The sequence below is a fragment of the Leptidea sinapis genome, chromosome 13 (genome assembly GCF_905404315.1).
Source record: "Leptidea sinapis chromosome 13, ilLepSina1.1, whole genome shotgun sequence".
In the NCBI taxonomy this organism is placed as follows: Eukaryota; Metazoa; Arthropoda; class Insecta; order Lepidoptera; family Pieridae; genus Leptidea; species Leptidea sinapis.
Genome location: NC_066277.1, coordinates 14288782 through 14305542, shown reverse-complemented (window position 1 = coordinate 14305542; position 16761 = coordinate 14288782). Strand labels below are relative to the sequence as shown.

Genomic DNA, 16761 nt, shown 5'->3' with positions numbered 1-16761 from the left:
CAGTTGTCGGGAGTCGTTTATTTTCTTAACCTTTGTGTAATATTATAATGTTCTTGTTTATAAAAATTACATAAAAAAACAAATCAGTTTTGCCGCTTATCAATTTTTTACACAACATAACAAGATATTATAAATATTTTAATTAAATAAAAATTATAAAACGAAAATAGCCTTTCCGCTTAAAAAATAAAGAAATTGTTTCTTAGGAACTGTTAACCTGTAGAAAGCTACTACATAAATTCTTTCTCAGAACAAAATTTCGATTATAGAGGGTGTTTTTTTTAACCTAGATAGAACTTTAAATTGTAAAAAGTAACACAAAAAATTAAATTTTGATAAAACATTTTTTTTTATTTGTTTCAGTATACTCTGACAAATCATCATGAATAGACTCACGCTTGAACAACGCTACGAAATTATCCAAATTTACTTTGAAAATCAGTCGTCGATTCGCGCAACTTATAGACGACTTCGTCATTTTTATGGCGTACATAATCGTCCATCTGAACAAGCCATTCGTCGAACTGTGGATAGATTTCGTACCACATACTCTCTAGAGGATGCAATAACACCAACACGTCGAAGGAATGTGCGTAGTGAAGAGAATATCGCCGCTGTAAACGAAAGTGTGGAAGAAGATCCAAATTTATCGATTCGTCGTCGGTCGCAGCAATTGGGGCTCTGTCCGTCCACTACGTGGAAAATTTTGCGCAAAGATCTCGGCCTACACCCGTATAAGATCCAGCTGGTGCAGGAATTGAAGCCACGAGACCAATATATGCGTCGTTCTTTCGCCGATTGGGCTCTAGAGCAGTTGGCAACTCACCCGTTGTTTTATCGCAAAATTGTGTTCAGCGATGAGGCGCATTTTTGGCTTAACGGGTTTGTTAATAAGCAAAATTGCCGCATATGGAGTGAGACCAATCCACAAGAGACCATACAGACTCCATTACATCCAGAAAAATGCACCGTTTGGTGCGGTTTTCACGCTGGTGGCATCATCGGACCTTATTTCTTCAAAAATGAGGCCGGAGCTCGCGTTACGGTCAATGGAGATCGTTACCGCACCATGATCAATGATTTTTTGTTTGAAAATATGGATGACATTGATCCGGAGGAGATGTGGTTTCAACAGGATGGCGCTACGTGCCATACGGCGAACGCAACCATCGACTTATTGAAATCAAAATTTGGCGATAACTTGATTTCGAGAAATGGACCTGTCAATTGGCCTCCAAGGTCGTGCGATTTGACACCTCTCGATTATTTCCTGTGGGGCTACGTGAAGTCACTGGTTTATGCTGATAAACCAGCAACAATTGACGCCTTGGAGGCCAGCATTGTTCGTGTTATTCGTGACATACGGCCAGCAGTGCTCGAAAAAGTGGCCCAAAATTGGACGTCCAGAATGCGCTTCGTCAAGAACAGCCGCGGTGCCCATATGCCCGAAATCATTTTCAAATGTTAATGTCACGTATTGATCTTTCGGATAAAAAAAAATTTTGATTACAATTTAATTTTTTGTGTTATTTTTTACAATTTCAAGTTATATCGGGCTTAAAAAAACACCCTTTAGTAACTTATTTTATTAAAAAAGCCACGTAGGAATCATCACTCAGGTAATATTCTTTAGAGCAATTTTCCGTTGAATTAAATTTACTTTTTTCACTATAGAAATAATGGTCACTATATCAATACCTAGTTGTCTTTGGACTACAAACTTTACGAAATGCAATGGATCGTTGACGGTTTTTCAAAAATCTTACAGTAATTTTCTCCTTCCTCAAATTCTATATTCTCAACATATCCCATAAAATATTACCATAATTTTTTTGAACATATTCCTAGAATAATATTATGTTTTATGGTTAAAATAAATGCATTCTATTCTTTATTCTTGGTCGCGCTTATTCCTTCGTTTTCCTTAATATTAAATTCACTGAAATTACTATCTTCTTTTGAATTCTCAGTTTAGTGTCCTTCATCTACATCCATTAGTTTATCAATTTTTTTTAATTTAACTGCCTCTTTTATATCTTTTTCTCCAATATAATTTACAATTTTCTTCCTTTCATCATCTGTTGTGTATTCAATTTCAATTTTATCTTTTTCTTCTTCACCTAAAATCTCTACAATCTCGTTTTAGGTAAAGGTTATATTTTCCTTATTCCCGTCTATTTTTCGATCATCAGCCTTCAGCCTTAAGATTATCTTTATCTATCTCATATATTATACTTTCTTCTTTTCTCTTTTCTCTTATCACTTATTAAATTAATTTTCTTACTTGTGACAAAATTTATTCATTGGCTCAGGTGAACTGGTGAAGATTTATATAAATATAGCAACAGTAATGTAACAGTAATCCATTGCAAATGATTAACCCAAAAAATCTGCAACTGTCCAAAAATATTTTAGATTTATGACTTACAGGAGAACGCAAAGATTACATCCATTTGCCAGGAGTCAGAAGAGTGTTAACGGATTTTTTTTTCAATGTCAAATAAACTATATTCAATTAGGCTTAATATCGTCACTATATATATTTCTTTTAAATTACTGAATCCACCATATTATGTTCGGCTAAAAGTTGAGCTCGTAAGGAGAACATACAATAAACTCAACGGTCATTGTTTTCAATCAATAGAGTATTTTACAATGGGGCTGCATATATACAAAACAATACAAGAATTGTGTTAGTTAAAAGCTTTTTAAATAGCAAATATTTCATAAGAAGTAATAAATAATAAACTGTATAAATATAAATTATCATATATTGGATGCATCAACCTTTAGAGCTTTAATTCATTGTATGTGTTAGGATGGTCGTGATTACTGTAATAATTATTAGTAATCGCACCCAACAATAACACTGTTTTTTTAACTATTTAACTTGTTGACCTGGCACCACAAGCAGCACTCGTTCATGAGTTACTGGTTAAAGCGCAAATTCCAGTTTTCTGGAGATAAGAGTGAACAAGGTTATATATATCCCATTCTCACAAGTGTGGTCTCGAAAATAATACAAGATTCCGTTCTAGCTTTCCGAAATCGGCAGTGCCCTAGGGCACTAGATTTTTCAGATACACCAAAACCGAAGTGCGGCACACTATTCCTTCACCAAGTTTACCAGTGGGAGGCTCCTTTGCACGGGATGCCAGCTAGATTATGGGTACCACAACGGCGCCTATTTCTGCCGTGAAGCAGTAATGTGTAAGCATTACTGTGTTTCGGTCTGAATGGCGCCGTAGCTAGTGTAATTACTGGGCATATGAAACTTAACATCTTATGTCTCAAGGTGACGAGCGCAATTGTAGTGCCGCTCAGTTTTTGGGTTTTTCAAGAATCCTGAAAGGCACTGCATTGTAGTGGGCAGGGCGTATCAATTACCATCAGTTGAGCGTCCTGCTCGTCTCGTTCCGTAAATAAAATTCTGACCCTTATTTTATTTAAAAGATGGTTTATTTTGCATGGTCTTATAGCTTGTTTCAATAGCTTTCAGATACATTCACTCAAATCATCCTAATTATAAAAAGTATAAATTCACGTCAAATAATACGAATTGTCAGAACGCTGCGCGTGCGCAAAAGTCACGCCGATCTGAGGTATACCGCGCGCTATCAGAGTTTCCTGGTACCCAAAGGCTAGTCAACGATTTCCCATGAGATACTGTTTTTAACCGACTTCGAAAAGGAGGAGGTTCTCATTTCGATCGGTATTTTTTTGTATGTATTACGCTGAGATTTATGATCCGATTTTCGTGATTCTTCTTCAGTTTGATGCGGAATGTTTGCCATTTGTTGCCAAACCAAATGTACCTACACTCGCCACGCGTGACTTTGAGCGGGATATCTTCGTCTAGAACCAAACAACCCAAGCGGGCAAGCACCGACTTAAACCCTATCTAATATATAAAATTCTCATGTCGCAGTGTTTGTAGTTAAACTCCTTCGAAACGGCTTGACCGATTCTCATGAAATTTTGAGTGCATATTGGGTAGGTCTGAGAATCAGACAACATCTATTTTTCATTCCCCTAAATGTTAAGGTTTTTTAATTTTTTTTACATTTTTTTTTTAATTTATTTGATTGTGTCAGCATTAAAAAATACACACAACTTCAAATTTTCACCCATTTACATATTTAATATCGGCAGTACAACGTTTTCTGGGTCAGCTAGTAATAATATATAATAGTTGGCACATACATCTTTATATATATATAATTCTTCTGTGCGTGTGTATGTCACTGAACTCCTCCTAGACGGCTGGACCGATTTTATTGAAACTTTCTGTGTGTCTTCAGGTGGATTCGAGAATGGTTTAGATTCCCAATTGAACTACCTCCTGAACGGCTGGACCGATTTTGATGAGATTTTTGTGTGTTCCAATGAATTTGAGATTGATGTGTGTCTTCGGGTGGATTCAAGAATGGTTTACATTCACAATTGAACTACCTCCAAAACGGCTAGACCGATTTTGATGATATTTTTGTGTGTTCCAGTGTATTTGACATTGGTTTAGATTCTCAATTCCGTCCATATAGTGTATTTTAGTGGACTCCTCCTAACGGCTGGACCGATTTTTTATATTTAAGACGTGTGTCCGAAATTTCCGACAGGACAACGTCTGTTGGGTCCACTAGTCTATATATAAAAGAGAATGTATGTTTGTATTTTCCCAAATAAGTCCTAAACGATGCGACCGATCTAAATGAAATCTTTTGTAATAGATTCGTTGAAGCTCAAGGAAGGTTTACATATATAATTTATATGGCAAAACAACGTTTGCCAGGTCAGCTAGTATACTAGTATTTTATTAAAATTAATGTTATAAGATTTGCATAAAAGGTGTATTAAATTAAATATCTATTAAATTATTTTATACTTACGAGTTTTTGAAGTCGGTTTATTAGTTGTAGTTTTTTTATTACAGTAATATCAGCGGCAAAACAATGTAGAAATATATTTACACAGAGTTCTATTTGGTTTTCTCCTTCTAATGAAGAAAATACAATTTTTTGCACTGGCAACCCTTTCTGAATTGTTATTATAGAATTTTTGAAATAATATTTACATTGACTGGAAGATATTATTTCTTGTGGATCTGATCCATCAAAATAATTTTTTAACGCGTACTTATTGTGTTATGTTTAATAAATTTAATTTTCAGGCACCCTTTAGTTTTCCGCATTTCTCGTACAATTACGAGTATTCGCCGTTCACCCCTGGCATACCAACATCGAGGATTTGTGATCTCTTACTTTTGGCTGACAAGGAGTTTTATGACAAGGTTTGTAAGAATGGAGAATGGTTATACACATCCACCGTAGTAGTCTAAATACATGATGGTATTCGTTACGACCGAACCATCGGACGCAGTCTGGTTTTTTTAATGAAAATAAGGGACGAGACGAGCAGAACGTTCAGCTGATGGTAATTGATACGCCCTGCACATAACAAGGCAGTGCCGCTCAGGATTCTTGAAAAACCCAAACATTCTGAGCGTCACTAAAATTGCGCTTTTCACGCTGAGACATCAGGTGTTAAGTCTCATTTCACCAACTACTATTTTATTATGATAACAATAAAAATTAAATTAAATAAAACTTTGTTTATATCTCGTTTCGGGGTTCTATGTAATACCATAAGACCGTGGTACTTACCTATTGTATTCATAGGTATACAATAGGTAAGTACCTACCAATAGTCAAAATACGTCATTTTGATAAGGCTTTTATTCATAATTACGTATCGGTATCAATAATTTACAGTTAAATAAATTATGTACTGTCGACAGTGACAGGTGGAGATGTCTATTCGTAATTTCTTCTTAAAAGCATAGAGGTAAAGTTTTTTAATACTCATGCGGGAAAAAGTAGTATCTAGGCGCTCCCTGTTGCGGTTGAAATAAAGCCGTTTGCCCATTTTAAATTTGCGCGTGAGTTTTTTCTTAAATGAAACTGTTGTTGGAGTGCGAAAGGTTTACTTTCGCACGCAACTTTAGATAAAAATGCTAAAATAAATAAATTATTAAAAAAAAACTCAATCGAAATATCAAAACTGAATCGACGTTGAGTCTGATAGTTTAATTAATTAAATAAAATTATAATTTAAGTTACAAAAGTTTAAAAACTAATATGGAGTCGGAAATAATACATAAATCGTAGCATTTGTAATACAAAATAAGTATGTGTAGAGGAGAGTAACCAAATATGGGCTACCATTTTGTTTTTGCCTCAAAAATAAAAAACTATTAAAAAATTAACCATTTATTGACGTCGAAATAATTACATATACATTTTTAAAGAGCTAAGTAACAATCTTATGTTCTTAATATTATAATATACCTATTATTAAATTGAGCATTAAACAAAATATCAAAATAGACGCTAAATATGGAACAGGTACTCAAATATGGGCTACAAATAGAAACTTATAATATCTTGTACGAAAATAACAATTATAATTATTTATCTTATAAGAGATCAAAATACTTTGGAAGATGGAAGAAATCACATAATTTACTTACAAAAATCACATATCCAGGTGTCAAACTCTGGCCCAGCACAGTCATTATGTGCCCAGAGCTGACACATTAAACATCTAACCCACAGTTCTCCTGCTGTGTTTTCGGAAAAAAGTTCCTGACAAAACATACACGCTGCATCGGCAGTGTCAGGAGACTCTCTTCCTATAGGGGCATCTGGTTCACTATCTGAATCAAATTGGACATCTTCTTCACCTTCACTTACGTCCCTGATCTTGGCTTTCTTATTTCCTATACTTCTTTTCTTTGGCTTGGGTTTCTTATCTTTTGTTTTATTATCTTTTTCAATTTTCTTCTTATTTGCTTCAATAAGGTCATTTTTATATGGAGACGAAGTTATAACCGAGGCCACAGCAGCTCTTCTACCTCTATTAGATGTCTTTCTGGCTAGCCCATATTCAGGACCATAGTCATAGCCCATATTCGAAATTCTTTACTAAAATCAACTTGATCGTGTACTTTACAAATCATATACAGCAAACAATAAATCAACCGAAAATCATAAAATTAAACTTATATTCTGCGATAAAAGACATAGTTTAAGTATTTAGACCTAATTTTCATTAATTAAATAACACATTGATACGTACCGAAGAAAATTTTTTGACAGCAGCAACACAAGTATGGTCGACACTGGCGACAGCTCACGTGCAAACATAGATAATATACTAGATATAGATGTGCAACTCATGTTTTTATTTTGTAAAATCAGTGTACCCGGGCCAAAAGATGGCTCTGCGTTATTTTTACGCTCTTAGCGTACCGTCGCTAGATGGCGCTAATTAGGTTTATAGTTTTTACTATTCTTGTAGACCGTATTGGATGCATATTGATGTTTGTTTTGTGTGGGTGGAAATTATTATTCATTTATTAAGTTCAGCAGTCGCCTTTAAATAAGGAGAAACATTCAATGATTACAACACGATAGTCAAGTCTCTAATAAGAAATTTAAGTGAGTTTTTTGCTATCACTAGCTCCATCTATCCATCTATCATGTATGTTAAATTGTCAAATTATTGCCATCGTGGTGAAGTTGCAGCGTACCTAGTAGAATAGGTGGCAGCACTTTAAATGCAAATTTTTTTCATGTGTCAATTTATGGAAGTTGCACCCCCCTGCGTGCAACTGACGAGAATGAGTGAGTGCGATGTTAGAGGAAAAGAATGCGATAGACAAACGTCGTTTGTTGCGTCTTTGAGTTGTAGGTTTTCGATAATTGTGACTAGCCCATATTAAGGCACTAGCCCACATTTAGTTACTCTCCTGTAACGTTTTTCTATTTAATTTTACTGTAATTAATTTACTTGTTAGCTTGTTTGTGAATTTTTAATAACTGGTATTAAAATTTAATTGTTCTTAAAAAAACCCATTTGATCTTATATCCAAAAATACAGTAAACAAAATGAGACTGGATGTGGGGAGTTAATTCTTGTTTATTGTAATAACATTGAAAATTATTTTTTAGGAAGGCAACTCCAGTCCGAATCAGGTGGTAAGGAGAATGATGCACGCTGTAGCGCATGCCGATATTATATTCAGAAATGCAGACTTCGATAAGCATAACGTGCCAGCTAATATTGGTATATGAAAAAAAAAAATTAAAATGAATTTATTTCGGAAGAAAAACTGACACATTCACACAAAAAAGTTAAAGAGAACAAAATATATGCTTAATCTAATACTTAACTTACTTAACTTAATACAAAAGAAACAAAAGCAAAACTTGATGTGGCAGTGGTCTTCCAAAACTGGAGTCCACTCAGTTATAGTTGTGTCAACAATATAATACAATCTGTATATTTTTATGGAAACAATGTCGGTATCTGAATCATTTGCCCATAAAGCTAGGTCTACACTTAACATTTATATAATTTTGGTGTTGATCACGTGAGACCTACTCAACGATATCAAATGTATAAAATTCTCGTGTCCCGGTGTTTGTTACCAAACTCTTCCGAAACGGCTGAATTTGTATGAAATTTACTGTCCATATCGGGTAGGTTTGAGAATTGGCCAATATCTATTTTTCATACCCCTAAATGATAAGGGTGACCCACCCCTAAATATTGATTTGTATTTATTTTAATTTTTATTATTTAGCATAAAAAAATACATACAACTACAAATTTTCTCCCTTCTACGATCTACAACTATTTTTATATCGCGCTCTTTATATTATTCTGTTCCATTCACAAATCCGCTATACGGTTGCAAGATGGTAATCGAATACAATAACTATTGTATTACGATCAATTTTATGTATGATATATTCAGTAAGTCCGAAAATCTGTCGTCATCTATTTTTATAACCCAATTATTTTAATTTATATATTTTTTTACTAAGTACTTTATATGGCAATACAAGGTTTGCTGGGTCAGCTAGTTATGTAATAAAATACATCTTTTTAGTAAGCGCATCGAGTGTATCGATAGCGTTGTAATCTGAACGCATTCTGACAGTAAGTACCAATATTTTTAACGATTTCTTTGCAGTGACAAACAAAAGATGTCTTAAATTCGTTAACTATATTTATGAACCAATCAAGACCGGGCTCATAAATTACTAACGACCAGTAAAATTGTCAAAATATCATTGCCTTACAAAATCACTATAGTGTACCCATGACATTACAATGTCACTAAATCCAGGCCGTTAAATTGTAAGAAATGAAGTCAATTCACAATCTACTGTTTAATAATTATAAGTACCTGGTACGACCGAGCCTTGCTCGGATTTTTTAGAAGGTACAAAACTTGAACAAAAAAAAACTAATAGGTAGGACATCTTGATTCGAACTGGGTACTTCTGCTTTCCGGATTTTATTGTAGCAGTTTCTCATTAAAACACGGATAAAACTACTTTTTATTTAATCGAAAGCTAGCTAGCGATCTATCGGCACCGGAATATACAGGGGTATACTAAATTTTATGAAAATCGTTGGAGCCGTTTCCGAGATTCAGATTATATATATATATATATATATATATATATATATATATATATATATATACTAGCTGACCCAGCAAACGTTGTATTGCCGATATTAAAATCGCGATACAAAAGTAACTGTTGATCGTAGATGGGTGAAAATTGAAGTTGTTTGTATTTTTTAATGCTGACTCATAATCAAACAATTTCAAACAAAATGTCAAAAAAAATTAAAAAAAAAATCATGTGGACCACCCTTAACATATATGGGGATGAAAAATAGATGTTGTACGATTCTCAGAGCTACCCAATATGCACTCAAAATTTCATGAGAATCGGTCAAGCCGTTTCGGAGGAGTTCGGTCCCGCACACCGTGACACGAGAATTTTATGTATTGGATATCATAAGTGCAATTGTAATATCACGGCTTTGACAATATACTTAATAGACATTTTGATAAACCCAAGGTTAGTAAATCTTAGAGTTTTTATCACATACCAATTTATATACAAATAAAATCGTTGTTACATAGAAATGGAATATTTAACCTAATTACAACACCATTATTACACTAACATTATTTTTATTAGCTTCACCTGTATGTAAATTTGTTTGTGGTTACAAATTTGGGCATACTCATTTGGGCGCGATTTAGACTCCATGTCCATACAAAACAAATATTGGAAATAAAAATAATTATGGGTCCCAAATCGAAACATAAACTTCCCTTTCTCGCAAGTTGGACCAAACTGCACTCCATGAAGTAATCCCCATTAAAATCCGTTCATTAGTTTAGGAGTCCATCGCGGACAAACAACGTGTCACGTAATTTATATATATATAGATTTTCATATATCGTCGATAAGGCAGGAATTGATGTTCATTTTAAATTTTTACTATATCTTTTCAACCAAAGCGTGCTTTTTAGTTTTTTTAAACTACTTTTATTATTTTTCTATTGCAAGCACTTTTTCAAACAATGTATTTAATTCTTAAATCTAACAAAGGCCAAATCTAAATAACTAACTGCTACTTTGGAAATTTAAATTTGCATATTTTATAGATCTTTATAATGTTTAAATGGAACCTTGTATTTACGGTCATTACATATCGATGCCTTTTGTATACTAATTCTATATGACATAATATAGATACAGAAGGAAAATTGAAACGGTATTGCAATGTGTTGTTGGATATGATGAATATTATGCGTTCGGAAAATACCGAGAATTTTCCAAGCGAATAACAGGAAACTGCAAAAATAATTATTATCCGATCAGTTTCATTATTAAGTTGACAATATGTTATTACAATAGCCTTCTTCACTCAAAATTGGTGTAATTTGTACACGCCAAGTTACGGAAAATAGACCGCGACTACATTTTCTTTTCTTTAGCGCTTATTACATACACTTCACTGAATTTAGTCCCTCTGAATTCAGTCGTTACTGAATTTAGACAAGTATAATCGCATTCAGCAAGCAAGGATCCTAAATTCAGAAATAAGCATGGTTTCTGACTGACTGAATTATTTAGAAGCCCTAATACGAGTATGAAAGGCATTTAGAAAGGTGTAATCGCATTATGCGTGGAGGACGTATCTAATTTTATTTTGTGTTCCCGAATAATATTAATAGCCGAACAAGATGCAGGGATAATTTTTGTCAGCAGTGGTTGGGATATTAAAGAACTGAATTATAAATATTGATATGAATTTCCTATTTGAATTGAGCTAACGGCCAGGGCTAGGTAAAGGGCAATTTTTGGTGTCTAGAACGTGTCATATAGGTACGAGGAGTGCCTCGTACCAGTGTGGAGTGACTACGTCACGCTGTAAGTCGTAACTGATCCAGTAACTAAATTGAGAACAGTGTGATGAAAAGCGCCTTATTAGTATTTTTTTTTTATTATGAGTAGAGGATTTAAATGCACTGAAACACTAGGATCTATTGTGCCCCCTGTTTGCGCTAGCGCGCCTACCCTCGACTTCTAAAGTCTAAAAAAACCAATGAGCTGTGGAAAAATCGAAGCTACTGACTAGGAAACGTCTGCCGATATCAAAATTGTATTCTTTAGACCTATTAAGAAGCGTAGGATCCTCAGAGGGTCAGGCAGGGCACGTCCTCTACTTTTAATGAGGGTGTTTTGAGACACCCCAGCCTTATTCTGGCAATGGCCTCGCATTCCAGAAGGATGTGTATGGGCTCTTCAGCGGCTTCGGAGCAGAATCTGCACAGGTTTGATTCGCTGAGACCCATTCTGGCTAGGTGCCCGTTCAGCTTGCAGCCTTATTTGTATGTTGCTTCTGAATTCAGACGACTAGATTCAGTGAAGTGTAATTAGCGCTTTTAACCCCTTTTACATTTACCACGTACCACGTGCAATCAAACTGGGTAGACAAGCTTCCCTACTTCACTGTGTAACACACCCAGGTGATAGCTTTTTTTATGGAAAAGGAGGACAAACGAGCGTAAGGGTCATCTGGTGTTAAGTGAGCACCGCCGCCCACATTCTCTTGCGACACCAGAGGAATCACAGGAGCGTTTCCGGCCTTTATAGTAGGTGCACGCTCTTTTTTAAAGGTCATCCCATGTCGTATCGTCCCGGAAATACCGCACAAGGAAGTTCATTCAAAAGCTTTGTAGTAAGTGGAAGAAAGCTCTTTGAAAACCGCACTTTGGAGGACCGCTTCATATCCAGGTGGTGTGGAAGAAATCCTAACTTGTGGCTTGTCGTGCGAAGGAATTCGGCGGCAGGAATCAGGTAAAACAGCTTTTCTTCAGGCGGAACACTCCCAGTGATAAATGCGGTAGAAGACCCACAATGAAGCGCTGTCTCTAGGCACCGCCAAGTGATCCAACCGTTCACAGAGCACGGTCACCGACAATTCGAGCTGATCTGCGTTGCACGCGGTCAAATAGTCGAGCAACTGGGGTACGCCAGACCAGAGATTTATTTATTTATTTATACTTTAATAAAACGGCGTAAGCCAATTACAATATTAAAGTAAGAATTAATTACAAACTAGACATATTACACAAATAATAGTTAATAAATACAAAGTTTACTGTAAATAACTAACAATTAATTAACATCCAAATACCGTTCATCCATTCCTCTCACAAAAACGCAAGCACTCTGTTAAAATCGTCTGCCATCCATCCGCAAATAAATCACAAGCAGGGTTGGCTTCGAGAAGAGCGTTGAGAGCAGAGAGAGACCTCGGTATAGGTGAGTTGCTGCGAGCCACAGTACGATGTGTCGGACTTGAGAACAATCTATGCTTGCGCCTCGAACAGTAATTGTCCGGTACAAAGATTCTACATAGCTCAACATGCAAACTCGGCGCATCTATATCACCTCTGAGAACTCTGCACATAACTGTGAGCTGCTATCGTTTTCGCCTAACCTCGAGGGTGTTGTAGCCTAATGTACCCAGAAGAAATTTTGTGGGATACATATAGGGGTAGTATCCATGCGTACGTTTGTAAAGGTACCTAAGAAAAGCTTTTTGCACCTTTTCGAGAAGGAGTACATAAGTACTTTCATGCGGATTCCACACACACATAGCTGTTTCTAGCTTGCTGCGCACTAAAGCACCGAATAAAAGCTTTATGACTGGTTCAGATGTGAAATCCCCAGAATTCCTCAAAACAAAGCCTAAAATTCTATAGGATTCCTTGGCCAGAGTGGTAATATGATCATGGAAGGTTAATTTTCGATCGAATGTGACACCCAGGTCTTTGATAGTTTCTGGTCGAGATATCGAATCACCACCACTTCTATAATCAAACTCTATTGGGCACCACTTTCGACCGAAAGTCATGGCAAAGCATTTGGACGTATTAAATGCCATACGGTTCCTCAAGCTCCACTGGAACACAGCTTGCACATCATTTTGGAGTGCCATGCAATCTGAGTCAGATTTGATTTCTTTGAAGAGTTTCAGGTCATCAGCATACAGGAGACACCGAGAATTACCAAGCACATCTGGAAGATCATTTATCATTAAAAGAAACAGAAGAAGCCCCAGTATCGATCCCTGACTAACCCCAGATCGCGTGTGGTAATGATTGGATTCGAACAGACCAAGCCGGACATATTGTTGACGGTCACGCAAGTAGTCTGCGATAAGTCGGAGAAGTCTCGGTGCAAAGCCAATAGCGCTAAGTTTTTGTAACAATATGTCATTATTGACCCTGTCAAATGCTTTCTGGAAGTCAAAGTAGAGCACGTCAACCTGAGAACCACGATCCAGTTTTTCCGAGATAAAATCAACTAGTGACAACAAGTTAGTGTCTACAGATCTTTTCGGTCTAAAACCATGCTGCTCGCCACAAATGTATTTGTCCACTTGCGCGTATATGTAGTTGTGAATAATGCTTTCAAATACCTTTGCGGGCGAAGACAACACTGCAATAGGACGGTACTCTTCAACTTTCGATTTATCAGCGCTTTTTGGTACTGGGGTAACTCTCGACAACTTCCATTGGGACGGATATTCTCCCGATTCCAGGGCAAGATTGAAAATATGACAAAGAGGCATACAAAAGTTCTTTTTTGCCAGCTTTAGAACTGCAGGAGGAATACAATCCGGTCCTACGGAACTGCTCTGCTTCAACTTGTTGATTCCACCTATGACATCATCAGGTGTAATATGAAAGATGTTTACATAATTGCTGTCATACGTTCTATCGAAGCCATAAGCTTCATCTGTATCGAGTACACGTACATCTGGCAAAAATGTGCTTGAAAAAAAGTTGGCGAAAGCATCTGCAGCAGCAACACCTGAGATGATAGCAATACTCCATATGTGGCCGGAGCTGCGCTTTGTAGGTCGCTAGAATGTAGGCCGGCTTGAAGTATTGCCGTGCTCTATTTATGACGCCCAGTGTCGTCGAAGCCAATTTGGCTTTGCTTTCCAGATGGTCGCGGAGTTGGCAAACGGTCGAGATTTCGAGACACAGTATTCCGATACTAGGCGAGGCTGTAAGGGAAGTGTTGTCGAAGAGCGGTGATACGACAAATGTGGTGTTTTTAGTGGTAAACGCGCAAAATTGGGTCTTCTGGAGACAAGGTTCAATTTAAATCTTTCCGCGACCTTCTCATGAGAAGGCCTCGATAGAAGACACAAGTTCTCCGTCTCAGACGTTCCCGTATACGGCCTCGCCCGTGCTGTCGTCTGCATAGCAATGTATGTTGGAGGTGTCCAACATATCATTAATATCCAGAAGAAAGTGTGGGAGACTGCACACAGTCTTGGGGCACTCAGTCGTTAAACCAACCGTCGATAGCGACCTGTATGGTGCGCCCAGTAGGGAGGTTCGGGACCCACTTGCATAAGCTCTCGGGAAGCCCAAATGATAGAAGTTTTGAGAGAAGCGCCTTGTGCCACACACGATCAAAGGCCTTCGCTATATCCAGGCTAACTGCCAGGCCTTCCCCCTTGCTTTCGATAGCCGCTGACCATCTATCTGTTAGGTATACCAGAAGATCACCTGCCGATCGACCATGGCGAAAGCCGTACTGTTGCTCGTTGATCAACTGGTGACCCTTTAGGTATACCAAGAGCTGACTGTTAATTATGTTCTCAATGATTTTGGAGAGCAGGGAGGTAACAGCTATAGGTATACCGGATCCGAACAGTCTCCATTTTTTTGGATCGGATGGACAACGGCTGACTTCCATTCCTCATGTGCAACGGCGGGGACGGCTGGTTGGAGTTACCAAGAGCAGCTTTCGACAACGACCAGTAATTGCGTGTTCCGGTCGGGAACTGAAATGCTGCTCGCCGATTTTGACGACGTGCTTGGATCCATTGGAAATCTGGAGGCACGGTTATATTTCCTCTGTAGAACTTTTCATTGCGGATCCTTTGAGCCCAGCGCCCAACCCGCCACCGATTGGTACTACAGAGCTTGGTATAAAAATATCCATACCCTGTAGTAACACATCGGCTACTGCAACAGCGCAGGCACAAGGATCTTCCGAAGGGAAGCAAGTATTGCCTAGTAATAGGGTAGGATGCAAAAAAGGAACACATCCTATCCCAATCTGCTGACTTGTAGTGCCAAACGCGACGGTCGCTGGTGGTCTGCGACGTGGACGTCGGATAGCCACTACACTGGACAACTACCTGATTGTGCTGATGTCATAAGACGGCAGCTTGACTCTCCAACTTCTAAAAAGCCCTTAGTCGCCTCTTACGATAGCCTGGGACTCCCCTATTCTTTTTACGCTCCGGGGAAGCACAGGACAAAATATGTACCGGTGTGCATTCAAAGTGCCGTTTTCTATGAAGACTAGTTCTAGACTAGACCGTACGGTCCAAAAAAACTGAGCTTAAACCATAAGGGGTTATTTCTTCAAAGCAAACTAAGCTAAGTCTAGCAACTCTTTGCTCGCGTAGCAATTTAGGGCCACGGCCTGAACGGTGACTGCATATTGGCAGCGAGAAGTCTCCTTCTGACAGTCCATAAGCTGGTTTGCACACCTCTCACTTCCTCTAGTCTTTTTGAGGTTGACATAAGAAGATTTACGATTTCTCAATTCAACAGGGAGTGGTCATCTTCAGTTACTGTGCATCGTTTTCTTCCAGACCTAGGCCTTCTACTGAAGGAACCAGTCTCTACTTATAGTTGCCAAGTCCTCTGGACAGTCGAACGACTCACATTTAGCCTCTGAGACACATAACATTGACTAAACCCTTCTTCAAGTAGTGCTATAATTTTGCTCGCCGTTATTGTTCTATCAACCACTTTAGAGACCGCTAAATAATGATATCAAGACCTAAAAATATCAAGGAAATAAGACAATCCGACTATAATTATCTAAAAATGATTTTGAGTTAATATGAATTATCAACAACGATATATCTACGTAAAGTTGTAAGTAAGTAGTAAGTTGTGTTAAAATACGACTATGTCTTAAATTTGAATTTGGAAAAAACTTTTTCATGCACACACTAAATGTGCCAGTAATATTCTCAAATGATTAAAAGGTCTTTGGTATTGTGTTTTGCAAAAGAGTTTTGTTTGCCGGAGAACAACCGATGGAAACTCAATAAAAATAAATTTAAAATACTATTGAAGAATTATTTATCGTTGCAGTAACACTTGTTAAATAAGTCTTAGGATTTATTGTATGTGAGTCTCTCGACTGTGTAAGCATTTTACAGGACATTTTATTAGTTTAAGAAGAAACTGTTTGTTAATAACTATTAAATTGCAGGGTAGTAAATTTATACGATAAAAAATTTAAAGATATTGACATTTTTTTCATCAGCCGG

At 37.1% G+C, this 16761-nt stretch overlaps 1 protein-coding gene across 5 annotated transcripts in view; it reads left to right on the top strand.

The window, feature by feature from the left end:
• Nucleotides 1-16761, top strand: part of LOC126967631 (disintegrin and metalloproteinase domain-containing protein 10-like) — a 51359-nt gene that overhangs the window by 3906 nt on the left and 30692 nt on the right. For 2 of the 5 annotated variants that reach the window (XM_050812195.1, XM_050812196.1), the window contains 2 exons: nt 5168-5287; nt 8010-8124. In XM_050812195.1, the coding sequence (XP_050668152.1) occupies nt 5168-5287; nt 8010-8124 (235 nt within the window). Of the gene's footprint in view, nt 1-363; nt 1518-5166; nt 5288-8009; nt 8125-16761 lie in introns of those variants that run through there. The other 3 variants (XM_050812199.1, XM_050812198.1, XM_050812197.1) reach the window with 2 other exon arrangements.